Source organism: Lagopus leucura, unplaced genomic scaffold (genome assembly GCF_019238085.1).
Source record: "Lagopus leucura isolate 7727_CA_CO unplaced genomic scaffold, USGS_WTPT01 Super-Scaffold_100012, whole genome shotgun sequence".
Classification (NCBI taxonomy): domain Eukaryota; kingdom Metazoa; phylum Chordata; class Aves; order Galliformes; family Phasianidae; genus Lagopus; species Lagopus leucura.
The window spans coordinates 18,657,362-18,676,118 of record NW_024962267.1 but is presented as its reverse complement, the minus strand read 5'-3'; the positions used below and the strand labels follow the sequence as shown (position 1 = coordinate 18,676,118).

At 46.9% G+C, this 18,757-nt stretch overlaps 1 protein-coding gene across 2 annotated transcripts in view; it reads left to right on the top strand.

Moving 5' to 3' along the window:
* FN1 (fibronectin 1) overlaps window positions 1–16,915 on the top strand; it is a 48,273-nt gene extending 31,358 nt beyond the window's left edge. Inside the window, exons 26-45 of one of the 2 annotated variants that reach the window (XM_042874339.1) lie at window positions 196–285; window positions 681–950; window positions 1,126–1,242; window positions 1,667–1,831; window positions 2,509–2,664; window positions 3,442–3,555; window positions 5,030–5,299; window positions 6,835–7,022; window positions 8,031–8,118; window positions 8,297–8,476; window positions 9,007–9,096; window positions 9,306–9,485; window positions 10,309–10,398; window positions 11,213–11,679; window positions 12,215–12,353; window positions 13,791–13,955; window positions 14,554–14,679; window positions 15,230–15,336; window positions 15,576–15,686; window positions 16,039–16,915. In XM_042874339.1, the coding sequence (XP_042730273.1) occupies window positions 196–285; window positions 681–950; window positions 1,126–1,242; window positions 1,667–1,831; window positions 2,509–2,664; window positions 3,442–3,555; window positions 5,030–5,299; window positions 6,835–7,022; window positions 8,031–8,118; window positions 8,297–8,476; window positions 9,007–9,096; window positions 9,306–9,485; window positions 10,309–10,398; window positions 11,213–11,679; window positions 12,215–12,353; window positions 13,791–13,955; window positions 14,554–14,679; window positions 15,230–15,336; window positions 15,576–15,686; window positions 16,039–16,113 (3,188 nt within the window). In that variant the 3' untranslated portion in view covers window positions 16,114–16,915. The remainder of the gene's footprint in view (window positions 1–195; window positions 286–680; window positions 951–1,125; window positions 1,243–1,666; window positions 1,832–2,508; window positions 2,665–3,441; window positions 3,556–5,029; window positions 5,300–6,834; window positions 7,023–8,030; window positions 8,119–8,296; window positions 8,477–9,006; window positions 9,097–9,305; window positions 9,486–10,308; window positions 10,399–11,212; window positions 11,680–12,214; window positions 12,354–13,790; window positions 13,956–14,553; window positions 14,680–15,229; window positions 15,337–15,575; window positions 15,687–16,038) is intronic. The other variant, XM_042874340.1, reaches the window with a different exon arrangement.
* The last annotated feature ends 1,842 nt before the right edge of the window (window positions 16,916–18,757 follow it).

Genomic DNA, 18,757 nt, shown 5'->3' with positions numbered 1-18,757 from the left:
AAGATAACAACATTTCTAGTAACTGTAATGCCACAAAAAAAGCTGATTTAAGTTTATCCTGGAGGCTCAGATCTTCCACCAGTTAAAACTTGAATACTTCCCTTAAGAAACACTGTTAAAATTGCACCAGTTTGTTAAGTGACTACTACCATTAGTAAAGAAGTTTGTCTGAATCCCTTTATTTAAACTCCACAGATCTGCTTCCTGGTACTGAGTATCTGGTGAGAGTCTACAGTGTTTCTGAGCAACATGAGAGTGCGCCTTTGTCTGGAATCCAGAAAACAGGTACTAGACAAAACCTGAGATACACATGTAATTAGTGTGGTCCATCAAGTGTCCATTCACTTCATCTTGCTGCTCTTGTTTCTCCATGCTCATCTTACTAACAAATCATCAGTTATACATTAAAGAGCAATGCAGATGTATATTCTGGGAAACACTAGGAAATCTAACATCCAATACCTGAGAGCCAGGTCTGCTGGTCATAAATAAAGCTTTGTAGGCCCTGGTGTGAATGTACCAATCGTGTGTGGATGACGGTGAGCTTAGGCAGAGCCTATTGCATCTGTCACTGAACCTCTCTTGTTTGCTAAGTGTAACAGAGCTTGCTGGTCATGTGTGCTGCCTGTGTAAGAACAAATGTTCAGACATATCTCAACACGTCTCTTTGAAACACCTAGGGCTCGATTCCCCCACTGGCCTTGACTTCTCGGATATAACCGCTAACTCCTTCACCGTCCACTGGATCGCTCCTCGCGCCACCATTACGGGCTATAAGATTCGGCATCACCCAGAGCACGGCGTTGGCAGACCCAAGGAGGACCGTGTGCCCCCATCACGGAACTCCATCACCCTCACCAACTTGCTCCCAGGGACAGAATACGTGGTCAGCATCATCGCCGTCAACGGCAGGGAGGAGAGCGTGCCCTTGGTTGGCCAGCAAACAACCGGTAAGCTTTGAGGGATGGGTCAGCTGACTTAGTGTTATCATGAGGATTCTGGTGTCCTCTAATGGATAGACCAGATCTTCTCTGCCAGCTGGTGAAACTGTGCTCGTGAGTAAAGGCTCTGCGGTACTGAGGTAAAGCATTAGCTGTATCTAAACTCTCATCTCTGTTTTTCCAGTGTCAGATGTTCCAAGGGACCTGGAAGTCAACCCCACTAGCCCAACCAGCCTCGAGATCTCTTGGGATGCTCCTGCAGTGACAGTCAGATACTACCGGATCACTTATGGTGAAACAGGTGAGGGCAGGTGGCCGTGGCAGTTGCAGACCAGCAGCTGTAGTTTGAGGCCATTGGAAAGCTACAACAAATAGCAAAGGCAGGTTTGACTGCAGCAGACAAAGAATTCCATTCTTATCTCTGAGATTCTTTCATCATGTCTAGAGAATATTGTCAAACATAAGGTTTATTTTTACAGGGTAGTAAATGACCTTTATCTTCCTCTGAAAAAAAAAAGAACATCTTAGAGGTGGTGCTCTATGCACATTTCATGTTTTTTCCTTGGGTTGGACTGAAAAACAATTTGACCCCAAACTCCCCAAAATCAATCAATCAATATCCTCTCTTCCCTTGGATGCATATACAATAGTCCTGTATTTTTATAATGATGTATATTTGAAGAGATCCAAAGATTGCATTTCTCTTTCCACCCCATCTTCTTCAGGTGGAAATAGCCCTGTGCAGGAGTTTACAGTGCCTGGCACCATGTCTCGTGCTACCATCACTGGCCTCAAACCCGGCGTGGACTACACCATCACTGTGTATGCTGTAACTGGTCGTGGAGACAGCCCTGCCAGCAGCAAGCCTGTTACTGTCACCTACAAAACAGGTGAGGTCTCCTTATACAACAAAAAAGCACGCACCAAAAAACCCTACAACCTTAATATAGCTAACCCCCATAAAATTGCATTAATAAACCCCAGTTTCTTTTCCAAGTCACGGGCTGTGTTCTAAGCTCGTCATTTTCAGCAGAGCTGCATGTTGTGGTGGCCCAGCATGATAATGAGATGATGCAAAAGGGCACCGTGGACTTGGACTTTTGAAGGAGGGAGACCAAATGGAATCCAGATGGGGATGCAAGCAGTATGTAACTGCTCGCTGTGGAGTTGGGCTCTCATATCAAGAGTGCCTGTTCACTCAGCTCTGGTGCTTCTGGTGCTCTGCGATCCCAGTAAGCCCTGGATTTCTTACTCCAGGATTCTCTCCTCACTCTTGGTGTGGACCTAGCCTACTGCTAGATAAAGGCACCTAGTAAGCTTTGAAACAACAGAAAAGAAGCTCAAGTAACCTTCGTGTGAGTTTCACTCACCACCCACACAGCATGGATAAGACCTTTTTGCTCTGTGCTGGTATGAGGGGTAAATAGCTGTTTGTGTTTTCTGCTTTAAGAAACGCAGCCTAGAAAAGGAAAAGCAGAACACAGTTCAGCGAGGAAGTAACCATGGATGGAAGTACACTGCTACACTTCCTGTAGCAGTGTACTCAAAACCTATTTTTCTTGCCCAGAAATAGACACACCATCCCAGATGCAAGTTACTGATGTCCAGGACAACAGCATCAGCATCAGATGGCTCCCTTCATCATCCCCAGTCACAGGGTATCGGGTGACAGCTGTCCCCAAGAAAGGGCATGGACCCACGAAAACCAAGAATGTTCCTCCAGGTAAGAGTACACAAAATCTCTTTCCACAGATCTGTAAGGAATGCAAGACTTGGGGATTACTATCAGGCACTGGACATAAACTCCAAAGCAGACTTATCCTGCTTGAACCTTTGTTGCTTTCCAGCTGGCTTCAATTGAGTCTCATAAAGGGGAAGCTAGGATACATTTTTGCCCTGAAAGCTTTACACTTCTGTGATGCTGCTCTGCTGCAAAGGTTTGTTCTTGGCAACCTCTGTACCTCTGAGAAGCACCTGGATTTCAAGGGAATGCTACTGAATTTTCTAGCATCCTGCAAAACATCATCCAAAGTCCTGCTCAGGGTCATATTATGGGGCACTTACTTAAAGTGTGTGACCGTGTCCATGCTTCAGGTTTGACCTCGTGTAAAGAGGGCCAGGCAGCTCTCAGGTTGCTCTCAGGAAAACAGGCAGTGGGTTTGATGGGATTGGCAGAGATTAGCTCTGAGGGTTGCTTGTGAAGCATTTGGTCAGTCCTACCTCAGAAAACAGAGAAAACAGCTCTGCTCTTGCTTTTTCTACAGTGTTAATCTTTTAGCTGTGGGGCCTTTGGGCAGGAGCAAATTGCAGGTGCCTTGTCCTGAACTGCTGGAGATCTGTACTGCGAGAAGTTAAACCTGATGCATCAAACTTAACCTCATTTTAGTGATGTTCAGTCACAAAATGGCCAATACAGACCCTTCATTTGCAAGCGCTTAGAGGGAAATGTTCTGCAGCTTTGTGTGGGTGCAGAAGTTCTAACACTGTTCTTTCCTGCCAGATCAAACACAAGTCACTATTGAAGGCCTGCAGCCCACGGTTGAGTATATGGTCAGTGTCTACGCTCAGAATCAGAACGGAGAGAGCCTCCCCTTGGTCGAGACAGCTGTCACCAGTATGTATTTCACTTGGGGGTAACACAACCAATGTTACCTTGTGATGTCTGAATTCACTGAGCCGTGTCACGTCCCCGGTGAAACCAGGTGGCAGGTCCTCAGTTCCCAGGAGGAGGCAAGGTGGCCTGCCCTGTGTTAAGTACCACGCATCTAATAGCAGATGCTGGCAGACATGCAGTCCTTCTCCCCACCCCCACAAAATGCTGCGCTTCTGATTTTCTTTCACTAAAGCTGCAGTCTTTTTGGGCTTTGTTTGCCTTCAGCCAATCAGTGGGAAAAATGTGCAGAGATTTCTTGCGTTGAGCTAGGTGGCAGAGGTGATTGCTGTTAAGGGACTGGGCAGTTTTTGGAAGCATTTGCCTCCACTGTAAATCCCTATGCCTCTGGGGTAGGGATTTCCATGTCCACTATTCCTTTGCTCAGGTTTGTGTTCAAAACCACAGCTCAACCCCAAATAGTTACAGAGCTGTCCTAAAGACAGCAGACATTCTCTGAAACTTCTCAGAGGTGGGAAAGGAGCTCACATCAATTTCAAGCTCAAAAGTTCCTGGAAAACACATCATCTTTGCCAACTAGAAAGCACAGGAAATTCAGAACTAGCGTAACACAGCAAATGAAAAAATTGGAATCCTGTAGGAAAGGGTAATTTAGGTCTGATGTAAAAGTTTTCCAAATCTTCCCATAATGAATGGGCATTGCTCTGCAGTAGACTTCTGTGGAGCACGGCTCTCTCACTTTGCAGTCTAGCACTGAGCTCTGATCTTAATAGCAAAATCCAATGAACTGGTCTTGCTGGGAAGCGTGAGTATCACGCAGTTGCACCTGTGGACATTCCCTGTGCACGCAGTGCAAAGCTGAGAAGTTTGCTTTTTTGTTTGTAATTGATTTAAAAATATGATTTACTGGGTAATTTGCTTTCTTGATTGTGTGTTAATTGGATATTAATTTATGAAAGAGAAGAGTGGGACTGATTCTCCTCGGTCTGGTGCTTTGCACAGCAGCTTAGAATAGTGAAAAGCAAATGCAGCATGAATCCCAGCTTTTCAAGCTGGGTGGCTTGTCTGCCTGCTTCAAGCATGAGGTACTGCTTGCTGGCCCTGTTAGAAACAGGTATAATGGCCATACATTTTGTTCTCTTGATCACTTTCAGCTTGCTGAATGCTGTTGGAGTTGTCTAAAAGGGGTAGATCCAGATACAGAACGTGTCCTGCCTGCTTTGAAGGTGGTGATGCAAGTTCTTGCGGGTTCAACAAGGCTGAGACTGCCATCCTGCTGTCTGGCACTAGCAAATTGTCAGCCTTGCTCTGCACAGCTGTAAGCACATGTGCAAGGTGCAGCACAAAGGAGAATCAAGTGCCCTCTGCCCCGTGCAAAACCAGAAACTGCTTTGCATGTAATAGAGATGCTTTTTATTTTCCTCACCCACGACCTGCTTTTTATCACTTAACCTCTTACCATTAATTTGCCTAACAGACATTGACCGCCCTAAAGGACTAACATTCACTGAGGTGGATGTTGATTCCATCAAAATTGCTTGGGAAAGCCCGCAGGGGCAAGTCACCAGGTACAGGGTGACCTACTCAAGCCCTGAGGATGGAATCCATGAGCTATTGCCGGCCCCAGGTGGCGAAGAAGACACTGCTGAGCTGCATGGCCTCAGGCCAGGTTCTGAGTACACTATCAATATCGTTGCCATATACGATGACATGGAGAGCCTGCCCCTCACTGGGACCCAGTCCACAGGTACACCTTTAACTACACTGCCCAGCGGGCCACGGCAGCAGCAGCTTCTGCCCTGTTGGGTAAAGCAGCTGGTGCTCCACGCTGGGGAAGCAGCCAGCGGGATGCGATTGCCCCCGAGAGGTGGCTTGGTTGGTGCTGGAGAGCTGGCTGCCTGCACAGTCAGCCTGTGTGTGCCCTGGACAAGGCAGAGAGGCTCCTCCACTCTAAGGTCTCACAGAGCCTCTGGGTCATTCATTGGCACTGCCCTAAAGCCCGCGGCGCACGTGGATGCGCACACCATGCAGCCACATCACCTCTGCAAGAAAAGGGTTTGCATTCCCTTATATGCCAGTCTGGTTTAACTCTATATAGAATACGTTTTAAAAAGGAAAAGGAAACTATTTCTTGAGATAAAGTGACATCCAGCAATAAGGAATTCAGTTTAAAGCTGGCAGCACTGCCTGACGTGTCTTGGTAGCACCTTTGTAATAAAGGTGTCCCATTCATTTGTGGGTGAAAAGTTGGCACAAATAATTTCAGAGGTGTAATGAAGGCAGTGTTAGCTAGCGTACAAATGGCTGTACTAAACTGAAGGAAAGTGCTGTAAGGATTGAAGCAGCTGGCTGACTACCTGCCAAAAATGCAAATAGGGTCATTTTTAAAGCCCACTCTGTGGTTTAAGTTTTGTGGGCTGTTCAGAAGCATATATGAAGTCATTAAAGACTTTCCATTGGCTCTTATGGCCTTGAGATTGAGGTCTGTTTCAGCAAAGCAGCAAGGGAGAATCATCTTTTATTTCCAGTCCATAAAACTAGGAAAAACTTCACAGCAACATGCTAGTAGCAGGCACTATTGTAAGGTCTATTTTTACCTGTCTACAGCCTGAGGATTACAAACAGTAAGGCAAGAAAATGTTGCAGTGGATGTGCTTCTGTTATGCAGGCATTTGTTTTTAAAGGTAACAGATACATTAGCTCACAAACTGCCTCTGACGTGATGAGCCTTATGGCCACCACAGCTCTGCTTTTCCATTGCCTTGCTCTCTGTGTAGTAATTTACACTTGTGTAAGTGGCTGTGAAATGCTTCCCCTCTGCATTTGGCAGTATTTTTTGTCCTCTTTGCAATCCCTGAGCCTGCTTCCTACCTACTTGTGAAAATCATCAGTCACATTGTAGAAATGGACAGGGATGGGCAAGTGAAGCAGGACTAAACCATTAGCTGTGTGATGAAAAGCAGAGATGGGCAGAAGAATGAAAACAAACAGGCCTGCTACAGATGTAAGCACCTCCCAGAGCGTTCACCTTATATCACAGCCGGTGCTGTTGCTCACCTAACTTCAGGGTTGAAGCAACGAGATCTCCTTATTTTTCCAGAAGAGAAACCTACACACCTAACCCCTTCCACAGTGCTCTGCGCCCGTGCTTGCAAAAGGCACGCTGCTTTCCCACTGCCGTATTTCAGGCCTAAAACAGCCTCGTGTTCAGGAGAGAATGCTGTTTTGTCTGAGGCTGCCACCTTCTTCAAGCTAACCACGTGCCAATCCTGATTTCTGCAGCAATTCCACCTCCGACCAACCTCAAGTTCACTCAGGTGACTCCTACCAGTCTTACCGTCAACTGGAACGCGCCAAACGTTCGTCTCACTGGCTACAGGGTCAGAGTGAACCCCAAAGAGAAGACCGGTCCGATGAAAGAGATCAACCTTTCTCCAGACAGCACATCTGCTGTCGTGTCGGGATTAATGGTAACTCTTTTTCTTGGCGTGATGCACACTTTGTTGTAGGAAGGAAACGTTAGAAGCCGAAGCGATTTCAAATTCCTGGGTTCCTCATTACAGCTCCTAAGGGTCTGACTCTGTTTGAAGTCTGACCAGCCGTCAGCTGTAACTGCTTGTTAGCATAGTTCTTAAAATGCAAGGAATTGGCCCGCTGGATCTGCACTCTTTCCCCTGCCTCATTTTGCACAGAGGGTGGATGCTTTAATCAAATGCAGATAATCAGGTTCGCAATCGAACAGTGACCCACTCAGATGCCTTAACTCATCTTGCACAAAAGCAGTCAGATAAAAGTGACCTAATGCAGTGATTTTCAAGCTGTGATACAGGAGCTCCGGCCATCCTGTCTATTTCTAAGACATCTGCAGAGTGTAAGTAAGGAATGAGAGTCTTTTATGGGTATGCTTAAATATGCTATATAGCCATCTTCTCCACGGGAAATATTTCAGTAGTTTGTGTACTGGAAAGAGCTTGAAAATCACTGCTTCTGTGGTTCCTGCTATCTTAAAAAGCTACTCATCTGTTTTCAGGGAGTTTTATGAATCATTTTGAAAAGTGAGCCTTGAAATACGTCCTAATTTAAGTGGTCTCCTGATCAGGTGCAGCTGAGGACTAAAGACCATGCTTAAAGCTGTAACTCTCACCATTCTCCTTTCTTTACAGCAAGAGAGTTATCATAGCAAATGGCATTCATTAACCCCAGGAAAATGAGGATATGAATTCTCTTTTCCTGAAGAGGGAGTTTTGAAGCCCAGAGATCCCAAAATGGGGGATGACAAACTTCTTTCTCAGCTCCTGGCTGCGTGTGCACACTGCTCATACTCTCAGTAGCATCTCTTATTACAGTTGGAAATCATTAGAATCATCCCACCAACCCTCACTGATTTATTTTAAGGTTTCATACTTTAATTGGCTCCGCAGAACGAAGATGTTTCCCAGTGTCCTTGCTGTAACACGGTGTAACTGTGTCTCTTCCAGGTGGCAACCAAGTATGAAGTGAGTGTGTATGCCCTGAAGGACTCTCTGACCAGCCGACCTGCCCAGGGGGTGGTGACCACTCTTGAAAGTAAGTGGTGATCCTCCCCAAGTGACCATTTCATTTTGTGATGGGCAAAGAGGCCCAGAGACAGAGATTTTGACTTGTCAGAAGCAGAGCTGTATGCTAAGCTCTAGCAAAAGCTTTCACAAAGACTTTGTTGGTATATCCCCATGGTACTGATGGTGACCCTTTCCTTCTGGTGCAGATGTCAGTCCCCCTCGCAGAGCCCGTGTGACAGATGCCACAGAGACGACCATCACCATTACCTGGAGAACCAAGACTGAGACAATCACTGGCTTCCAAATTGATGCCATCCCAGCAGCAAGTGGCCAGAACCCCATCCAGAGGACCATCAGCCCCGATGTTAGGGCTTACACTATCACTGGTAAGTGAGATGCTTCAGCAGACAGGGACTTCCAGGGTTGTCAGTGAGTATGCTGGCTTCCTATTTGGTAGTAGAACTGCCTTGATGGGAATAATAGAGGGGGAAAAAAAAAAGATGGGAAAAAAAAAAATGGAGTCATGGCGTCAAGTCTCCAAGAAGTTGTTGAAGGGAACTCTGGTGCCTGTTTTAGATGGTTTCCTCAGATGAGTGTTACAACAAATAAAATGCAGAATCATAGAATGGCCTGGGTTGAAAAGCGCCACAATGCTCATCCAGTTTCAACCTCCCTGCTATGTGCAGGGTCACCAACCCCCAGACCAGGCTGCCCAGGGCCACATCCAGCATGGCCTTGAATGCCTCCAGGGATGGGGCATCCACAGCCTCCTTGGGCAACCTGTTCCAGTTCAGAGAACCCCCACCTTTGCCAGTGTGGAGAACCTTCAGGACTAACCAGAGCAGCCCCTGGTGCATTGCAGTGTACTTCCTGCTTCTGCAAGAAAGGCTGACCCTTTGTTTCAACTCCATTCTAGGCTTGCAACCTGGCAATGACTACAAGATCTACCTTTACACCCTGAATGAGAATGCCCGCAGCTCTCCAGTAGTGATTGATGCTTCCACAGGTGATGATACTGTCTGATTCTCTGCACATGCTAACATACAGCAATTGCCTCGGGTCAGGCAGAAGTTGTGTATATCTGACCTCATGTAATGCTGTGACTCATAGCAACGTGTTTTACTCCTGAGCATGTAAAAGACCTTAGAATATACAACTTGCATAAAGATGTTTGCCTTTTACTGCATCTGACTCTCTTCCTTTGTTTCCACCTAGCCATCGATGCTCCTTCCAACCTGCACTTCCTTACAACAACGAGCAACTCCCTCCTGGCCACCTGGCAGCCTCCACGAGCCAAGATCACGGGCTACATCATCAGATATGAGAAACCTGGCTCACCAGCCAAGGAGCTTCTGCCTCGCCCTCGGCCCGGCGCCACTGAGGCTACTATTACAGGTTTGTGTCTCTGCTTTCTCTGGGAGCTCCTCATTTTAAATGCTCAAGATTTGCCTTCTTTTTGTGACTGGGTGGGATCTAAGGTGCAACAAGAGGTAGGTATGGCTGTAGTGTGGGTAGGTGTGTTCTGGATTGAGTGCTGGGGGGAGCAGATTGAACAGAACTTGAATTTCTCCCCCCATGTAGGTACAGGCAGATAGCTGGGAGCTGTTTAGCTCCATCCTCTCCAAATGTAATTAGACCAGCTCATGCAGCTGGGTGACCACAGTAAAGGACAGCATTACTGCACGAAAGGAACCAAGGAATTACTCCTTGTCCACAGCAGAAAGATCTCATCTTTGTTCCTGCTTGGTTTTTGGGGGCAGTACAAAGAGTCCAGGCTCCTGTTCCTCAGAATGAGTTGAAATGTGACCATGTCAGCAGGGACTGCAGTCACAAAACCTGAGCGTTCAGAATGACTGATGAGGTGCCAGAGCCTTGGGCTTTTTTCACTTGCGTGGAAAACAGCTGTGGCACCAGGGGGAAGAAATGTCAGTCGTTTGTTCAGATCTCATTAGAGAATGATATTGTATTTGTAGGACAGGTGTGCTCTTACAAAACACTATCTTGCATTAGAAAGTACAGTAAAAGAGCAAAGAATCATAGTAAATACCCCAAGCTGGAAGAGACCAAGGATTGAGTGTAAGGATGGAGTCCAGCTCATCACTCCATGCAGGACTACCCAAAGATCAGACCATATGACTGCTCTTTTTCTTAGCTGACCACTATTGCATTTTATCATTAGGCTGTCAAACATAAAATTGTTTTTATGTCTTTTCCCTAGGCTTAGAACCAGGAACTGAATACACCATCTACATCATTGCTGTGAAGAACAATCAAAAGAGTGAACCGCTGGTTGGCCGAAAAAGAACAGGTAAAACAAAGCTGTGGATTGTTGAGTGCTAGCAGGACATGTTTTCCTTTTGGGGAGTACCCTCTTAAGACTGAAATAATGACAGTTTGTAAAATATCCTGCTCACACCTTTCAGCCATTCTTTTTGAGTCAAATAGGCTTTGTAAGGAGGATTTTCTTCTGAGGGTGCAAGAGGTAGGATTCCTAAGTTACCTGAAAGACATTCAAATGTGTTTGAATGTTAAGCATGGAACAACATGCTTGGCATTGGATTCTTGCCTGGGTACCTGATTGACAGTTAAGGTTAATGCTCATATTTCCTTCTAGTTTATCCTGCCATCAAAGGCAGAATCAATTAATTGGTTGTCGCCTTTCTCTTACTCCAACTCCTCCACCATGTGAGATGGAGACCTGCAGCAAAGCAAAATACTAGCTGAACATCTACATGTGATCTCAGGCCTAGCTTCTCACTGCATCTGGGTGGTTATCTTAACATGATAACAACAGAATCTCTCTTTTAATTGCATCTTCTCAATTTGATCATTGAGAGCTTCCATGGGATGTGGTGTTGAAAACTGTTGCTCAGCTGAATGAAAAATTCATACCAACATACTTCTTATGCCTCCTGTATGAAATAAATATATTTATACAACATATAAAAACATAGATAAATCAGTACATTCATAATAGAACGAGATCCTAAAAAGTGGTTTTCATCTTGGGACAATTGCTAATCTTTGCCTGGATCAGTGTACAGCCTCCACTCTAGCTGCTGAATTTGCTACTGTTAATTTGCCACGCTTTGCTTTACGGCTTCTAACCTTTCTTTGGCTAGATGATCTGCCCACATTGATTACTGGACCTCACCCCAACCAGCCCGACATTCTGGACGTGCCTTCTGTTGATGAGGGGACCCCTTACCTCACAAACAATCGGTACGACAATGGAAACGGCATCCAACTTCCAGGCACTTCAGGGCACCCGCAGACAATAGGACACCAAGGTCAGCAAGTCTTCTTGGAGGAGCATGGCTACAGGCGGCCTGTACCCACCACGGCGACTCCCCTTAGGCCTGGGTCGAGACGGCAGCCACCAAATGTAGATGAAGCCATTGAAATCCCAGGCTACCAAGTGCCAATCATAGTGGAGCCTTCGTACCCCCACTCCCGTGGGCCCAGGCGCAACGACACCACTGGCCAAGAAGCTCTTTCCCAGACAACCATCTCCTGGAGGCCTTTGCTGGAGAGCACTGAGTACATCATCTCGTGCCAACCAGTCAGCCAGGACGAAGATACTTTGCAGGTAACTGAACCGTCCTTCCCTGGGTCTCCAGCTTTTTGTTGTGTTAAGGAGGTGGCAGTCTGAGTTGGCTCAGTCTTAGTAATGTGTAGCAGAGAGCAGGAAGGATGAACACCTCTCTAGTAATTCACAGAGAAAAGTGAAATACAAGCTACAGGAGAAAAGTGCCAGAACAGAAAGCCTTTGAAAAGCTTAGTTAGCATCAACTTTTTGCCAGGGAAGGGAGTATGCAGGGAGACAACTGGGAGTTTGCTCCAGAGTTACAAAGGCATTAGTGCTGCTACTCCATGACAGAGATTTCCTTAGCCCATCTCAGTTCTTTCTTGGTTTGTCTCCCTGAAATGGCAATAACAATATAACAGTCCATAGCAGTGAAGTTTAACTCTGTGTTCGAATGTCCAAGGGGAGCGAGCTGGCTGCATCGCAGCACAGAGCACAGCAGTCAATCTAGGCACCATGTCTTTCCTGTGAGTGGGTTGACACCTGAAGAGTGATCACTTCTTCGTGTGACGTGACGTGGCATTGCCTGTTCTTGCAGTTCAGGGTTCCTGGCACTTCCTCCAGCGCCACGCTCACCGGCCTCACCAGAGGGGCCACCTACAACATCATAGTGGAAGCCCTGAAGGATCACCGGAGACAAAAGGTGTTGGAAGAGGTGGTCACAGTTGGCAATACTGGTAAGTGAAAGTTTTACAGAGTTCAGGTGAACCTTTGCTGTACTTGCCTTGCTTTCTTTACTCCAGCTTGGGCGCCATGTGGGTTGCCCTGAGGATAGGGAAACTTGTGCAGACGTGGAGAATTTGTAGCAGGATAGTGGGACAAGTGATTTGCGAGTCCCATCAGTTGTGGCTAACCAGCTCACACTGATTGTGTGACTTAGAGCTGTTCTGACCTGTTGTCTAATCATGAACAATGTGCTTTGAGGCTCTAGACCCTCCTCAAAGGCCTGTGGTGGAGAGAAAGCAAGAGATCAGGTGTCTGCTGCTCTCACAGGAAGCCAGGGATCATGCTGGCATTGCAGATTCCTGCCCACCAGGGAAAACTTGCTATCACAAGGACAAGGCATGCTGAAGGGAAGATGCTGGAAGATAACTGCTCTAACAGTCATTCGCCACTGCTTCTGTGCTGGTTATCCAGCAGCACCAGCAGACAGTCCTGAAGGTCTGGCAGTGGGGCAGACTGCCTGCAGAGATGCTGATTAAGCACAGACAGGCAGCACTTAGACCAGCCACAAGTACGTGTGGGCAGAGGCAGCCCTTGCCGCAGCTGGGAAGCCTGGAGCCCACACACACCCTGCGGGACCCAGGCTTTGCTTTTAGCCACACAGGGATCTGGTCAACAACCCTCCCTCCTTTGTTCTCATTCTGTGGGTACTTTAAGGTCAAAAAGAGGAGGGTAAGATGGGGAAAAAAAGGAAATGAAGAATTAAGGATTTACGCTGTTCACCTCATAAAGTTCTCCATGCATCTCCCTGCTGTCCCCATTTCCTTGGGAAATAAGGCTGTTTTTCCCCTTCCAGCAGCCCAGCTGCCTTCAGTCTGTCACTGACTGAATCTTGCCTCTGATCTTGACTCTTGTCTCTGTACCAATGGTTGTAAAACACCTTTTTGATCAAGGCACACATGTAGGGTGGAGATCTGTCTATCCAGCGGCGTGGCTGTAAGTCTCTTTCCACCCTCCCACCCTGCCATGAACTACAGCCTGAAACACCTCCAGAAAGCAACCGTGCAGCCACCAACCTCCTGCCTTTTTCCCCCAGCCTCTCACAGCACATTTCTCATAAACAGACTAAGTCAGGTTGCAGCTCTTCACCAGCCAACACAAAATCTCCCATGTGCTTGAAACCTGGCAAATCAAAATGAAAATAGCCTTCATGTCAGCTTATTATTTAATTTTTTTTTTATCATTCCACTGCTCTGACACATGCAAATGGAAAATAAACGCCAGGGAGGCTGAACTGCTGACAGAGCCATCAAATGCCTATGGGGTAGTTCCATTACTAGCAGGATATTCAATGGGCAAAAAACACCCACATGTATTCAGTGAAAATCGTTCTGCCTTTCAGTGGCTGTGATTGCTGTGTGTGATGCCTGTTTCTTCCCTTTTCATTCCAGTGTCTGAAGGACTAAACCAGCCCACTGACGACACCTGCTATGATACTTACACTGGCTCCTTCTATTCCATCGGCGAGGAGTGGGAGCGATTATCTGAAACGGGCTTTAAACTCTGGTGCCAGTGCTTGGGCTTTGGCAGTGGTCACTTCAGATGCGATTCCTCTAGTGAGTAGCTTTGCTTCTCACCCCCACCCCCCATCCCATGACAACCAGAGCACTAAAGGCATGTTTGACAGCACCCACCTGATCCAAACATGATGCAAACTGAACAAAAGCCTGGTGGAGTGCTTCAACACAGCACATACCAAATTCATTTAAACTGTGCTCTCACACTGCAAACAGGGCAAACAGGGCATTTCTGTGACGTGCATAGATGCATGACTGCATGAGATGTTTGTTTTATAGGAGTAACATTTATATTTAATTACCTGATACATGTGATTGAATTTCTGCAGTCTCTGTCATAGTTCTGCTGGGTGTTTGCTCAAAAAAAAAAAAAAACTACCCAAAGTGCATTTAAAACATTTTTCTCTCTACCCTGAATCTGTTAAATTCCCTTTCATTTCTTTTCCTTTCCGACTGCCATCACCACCAATCTTTGTCACATCCTACCTACAGTGGGACGTCTCCCCCTTGAGATTTAGATGAGCTGAAGAGATGCTCTCCTGCCCCTCCTGAGCCAACATCAAGCTGTTCTCCTCCCACTCTGTCACTGCACCTGTGGGATAATACCTGCCTCTCTTGTTCCCTCTTGCCTTTTCAGAGTGGTGCCATGATAATGGTGTGAACTACAAGATTGGGGAGAAGTGGGACCGGCAGGGGGAGAATGGCCAGATGATGAGCTGCACCTGCCTTGGAAATGGAAAAGGAGAATTCAAGTGTGAACCTCGTAAGTCACTTCTTGATTTGAGAAGCTTAATCATCCATCTCAGGGCTCTTCCATTCACTTTTGGCACTGCCGTGGTGGCATGCAGAGTATCAGTATGTCTGATTTGGGTTTTGGAGGTATTCCACCTGCATGGTGACTGATTGAATCTACTCTGACAGGAACTGAAAGCACAGGCCTCAAAGTCTCATGCTTGAAAAAATAGTTCTCTTCTGTTAGATGCTGTGTGCAGTAACCTGAACTGCCCTCAGCCCTGCAGCCATGCAAGAGGTCTGTCAGCACACTAAATGGCGTAGGTTACTCACAGGATGTTTTTGCAGGGCTTGGCACCTGAAGATCCTTTAGACAAGGCAGCATGCATTAACTAAATTGCTTTTGTCAGGCAGATACTCTCATGGTCTAGTTGACAGTGTCTGGAGAGCTATAGAAATGATGGATTTTCCCTGTGCCAGCCTGTGAGCCCCTGGTCAAATAAACACTGGCTGGAGGCTCCTGCTCCTATCGCCACGCCGAGCTCAGGCCACACAGCTGAGCTCTGCCTGTTTCTCCACAGATGAGACCATGTGCTACGACGATGGGAAGATGTACCAAGTTGGAGAGCAGTGGCAGAAGGAATATTTTGGGGCCATCTGCTCCTGCACTTGTTATGGAGGACAGCAGGTAGGCGGGAGGGCCTTGGCACCCTGGGGATGAGGAAAGGGGAGGCTGCGCTGTGGTGCAATCTTAGGAGTGTTGGGTTTGGGGTCGGGTGGTGGCTTAATGCCCAGGGCAAAACAGGCCTGTGTAAGAAGAAAACTCATCAGTAGGGGTGTTCAAGGGGCTTGGACTCGCTGGAGCTGTACGAATGCTGGCAGCTCCATCGTATCGGTGTCACCTCACCACACATGCTCTCCCCATAGGGCTGGCGTTGTGACAACTGCCGCAGGCCCAGTGTGGAAGTGGCCCCCGAAGGCTCAGCTGGCCACACCTACCCCCAGTTCACACAGAGATACCACCAGGCCACCAACACTGTGAGTACACCTTCCTTACCACCTCCCTTCCTGCGGGGCTGGGCTGGGGCGCTGGCAGAGGGGCTCTGGGCAGGGCGTGAGGGGTGAGAGTAGCACACAGCTTTGTGCCTGGTCGAGAGCCGTGGCACAGCTGTGATGAGCAAAGCACCACTGCGCACGCTCGAGCTCACACTTTCACACCAGTGGGACTCACCCAGTGGCACTGGGAGGTGCCTGCATGCTCTGGCTGAGGCGTAGTGCACGTAGTTCTTAGTTGTCACCTAATGCTGCAAGCCAGCTTTGTGCTGGGAGCACCTCCAACAGTGTCTGCCCTGACGGGACAAGGCTAACTGCTTTCCTTCCCTCCCGACAGAACGTCAACTGCCCCATTGAGTGTTTCATGCCCCTAGATGTACAGGCAGACACACAACATCCACGGGGAAAGTAACATCCAGCAAGACTTCTTGCGGCAATGGCAACAGACAAACCAAAGCATAAATACCTATCTGCCACGATTACCATCCAAACTGGAGTGATGCTAGCAAAACTGCATCTTTGAGAATGGCCCTTTTGCTCCGGAGCCATTTTCCCAGCTTAAGCTCAACTCACAGCTTCTCCAAGCGCCACTCTTGGAGTGTTTCAGACTTTTCTCACGATTGGTAGCAATGGTCTCGTTCTTGCTCAAAGTGTTGAATGCCAGTCAGTATTTACAAATTTAAAGGGGGTAAAAAAAAAAACAACAAAAAAAAGGGGAGGGTGGTGGGGGGAGATACTGAATCACAAACTGGTGGGGGATCAGAACGTCAAGGGGGAGGGAGAGAGTTAGAAGTGGAAGGTTCCCATTCTATGCAAACAACATTTGAGTCCAACATTCCCAACCTTTAGAGATAGGAAAGTCCACCAAACACTTCTGCTTTCACATAAGCGTGCAGCCAGCAGTAAGATAGGAACAGCAAATCCAATCACTGTGATATTTAAAATATGCACAGTCCTGATTCTTTCTCCATGATCCTAGTATTTTTCTAGCTGTATCTTTGTATCTCATGCTGTTATTTATCAGTTTTGTTCCCCTGACCTTCAAGTGTTTTTATACGGGAATAAAATGGATTGAAGACACTTAGTAGGCAGTTGACAAAGAGGAATTTGGTGTAATTATGATCAGTGATTATTTTTATACTGTAAGTGCCAAAGCTTTACTACTGTGGAAAAGAAAAAAAAACAACTCTTTTAATAAAAAGATCTACAAACCAGGCATGCAGTTGAAGCGCTTCTCTTTGCTGCCATGGAATCTAGGAAGAAGACCAATATTCTGATCTGGAGTAACATTGCCTTGAAACAAGATGGAGCAAACACCTCAGTGAAATGTAACGTATACCTCGAGAGAATACTTGCAGAGCAGCTTGTTAACTAAAGGCTTCCAGCTGCACCCCTGCCCCATAGGGTGAGAGCCCCACTCACTATGCATGCCTTGTGGGAACAGGTGGAGGAGAGAGAAAGCTGGGGGGGGGGAAAAGGAAAGGCAGTGCTGCTTTGGGCATGAAGGAGGTGAAAGAGAGGGTCCTCGCTCCAGCCAGACACTTTCAAGACCTAAAAATCAAAATAGCTGAAATCAAGCATGGTCTCAGTATTTGAGGTGCCAAAACGGATGAGTTCACGTGGAGTTCACATCTGAGAAGTTTGTTCTTGGCCACATCACTGCCCCTGCTGCACTTCTTCCCCTAGAGATGGGAAAGACCACAACTCCCTGCTCCCTGGAATGGAGGATGACTTGTGACTGCCTAAAGGGCTTCTTTGGGGGCTGTCACACTGTTCTTTCAAATCTCAACTATTCCATTACATGTGCAATGTGGTAAATAGCAAAACTCCCTACCAGTTTACATACCAGCGACATACCACCACGTCCCCTTGGGCAGTGCTGTAAAGAAAGTCATAGAAATCCTTTTGTTACCTCTGCAGAAAGCCTCAAAACCAGACAGCATCTCGCTCTGTGCAGATCTCAAGTCTGCCATGCTTAAACCTTGGGGTGAGGGCTATAAAAACTCCTGTTAAAGCACTTTATAAAAAAAAAAACAACAACAAAAACAACCAAACATCTTGATGGACAAAATGAGCACTAAGTCGCTTTAGCTTTTGCTGCTATCCCTGCAAAAACTTTGTACAGCCATTGCAATGCAGAACATTAAAGGCTCTTGCCATGATTCCTCGGCCACGTTCCTCACTTGGCTCCAATGGCGCTGTATTGCTCAAGTCATGCATTTCTCTGGATTGAATAAAGCATAGCATGGAAACAGAATCTGGCTTCTTGACACGAGAAACACACACGGCAGTTGCTTTCACAGATTGCTATCTCTAGAGCAGCCAAAACGTTTGCAAATAGGAAGATGAATGCAGGAGAAATCAATGCTATCCCAGTAATCAATTTTCAAGGGTTAAATGATTATCTAAAACACATGCAAAGTAGAAGTGGCATAGGGAGACACAGAAGAACACTTTTATGTTGAACCAGACTTCTTTCAATTTGTCCTTCTCAATAGAGAGTTATGTATTTTGGACCAGAGGTGAGTTGCCAGAATCCCTGCTCACTGTGCCATGAAGAAACGCATTCCAGAGGCACGCAGGAGCCATGCTGAAGTTGTAGCCCATTTGATCTCCTCACTGTAATGGCAAAACAGCACAGAGTAAATATTACAGCATGAAATGCTTTAAAAAATGCATTTGCCCAACCCCTCCATAGAGGTTTGTACTTTGAAAAACACGAGGGTTCACACTGCTAGTAGAATTTAACATCGATAGCCACCAGCGGAGCACACAGACAGCAGAAACTCGTGAGATCCCAAACATCAGCCCTGCTTCCTTTATTCTCCAAAGGATCAGCCACAGAACCAACTGCAGATTCTGAAGGTTCTCATGCTTCAGCCAAGTCGTAGTGCATCAAGTGACTGGAGCACCCTGCACCTGCAAGGAGCCCCAGCAGGCTGAAGGGAAAGGTTGAGCCCCTGCTGCTCCCCCAGCTGAGAATGCTTCCTCCCTGCTGTTTGCTTCAATGCTTCTAGGAGCTGTTCTGGCTGCCAGCATGGACCTGCCAAGGGCAA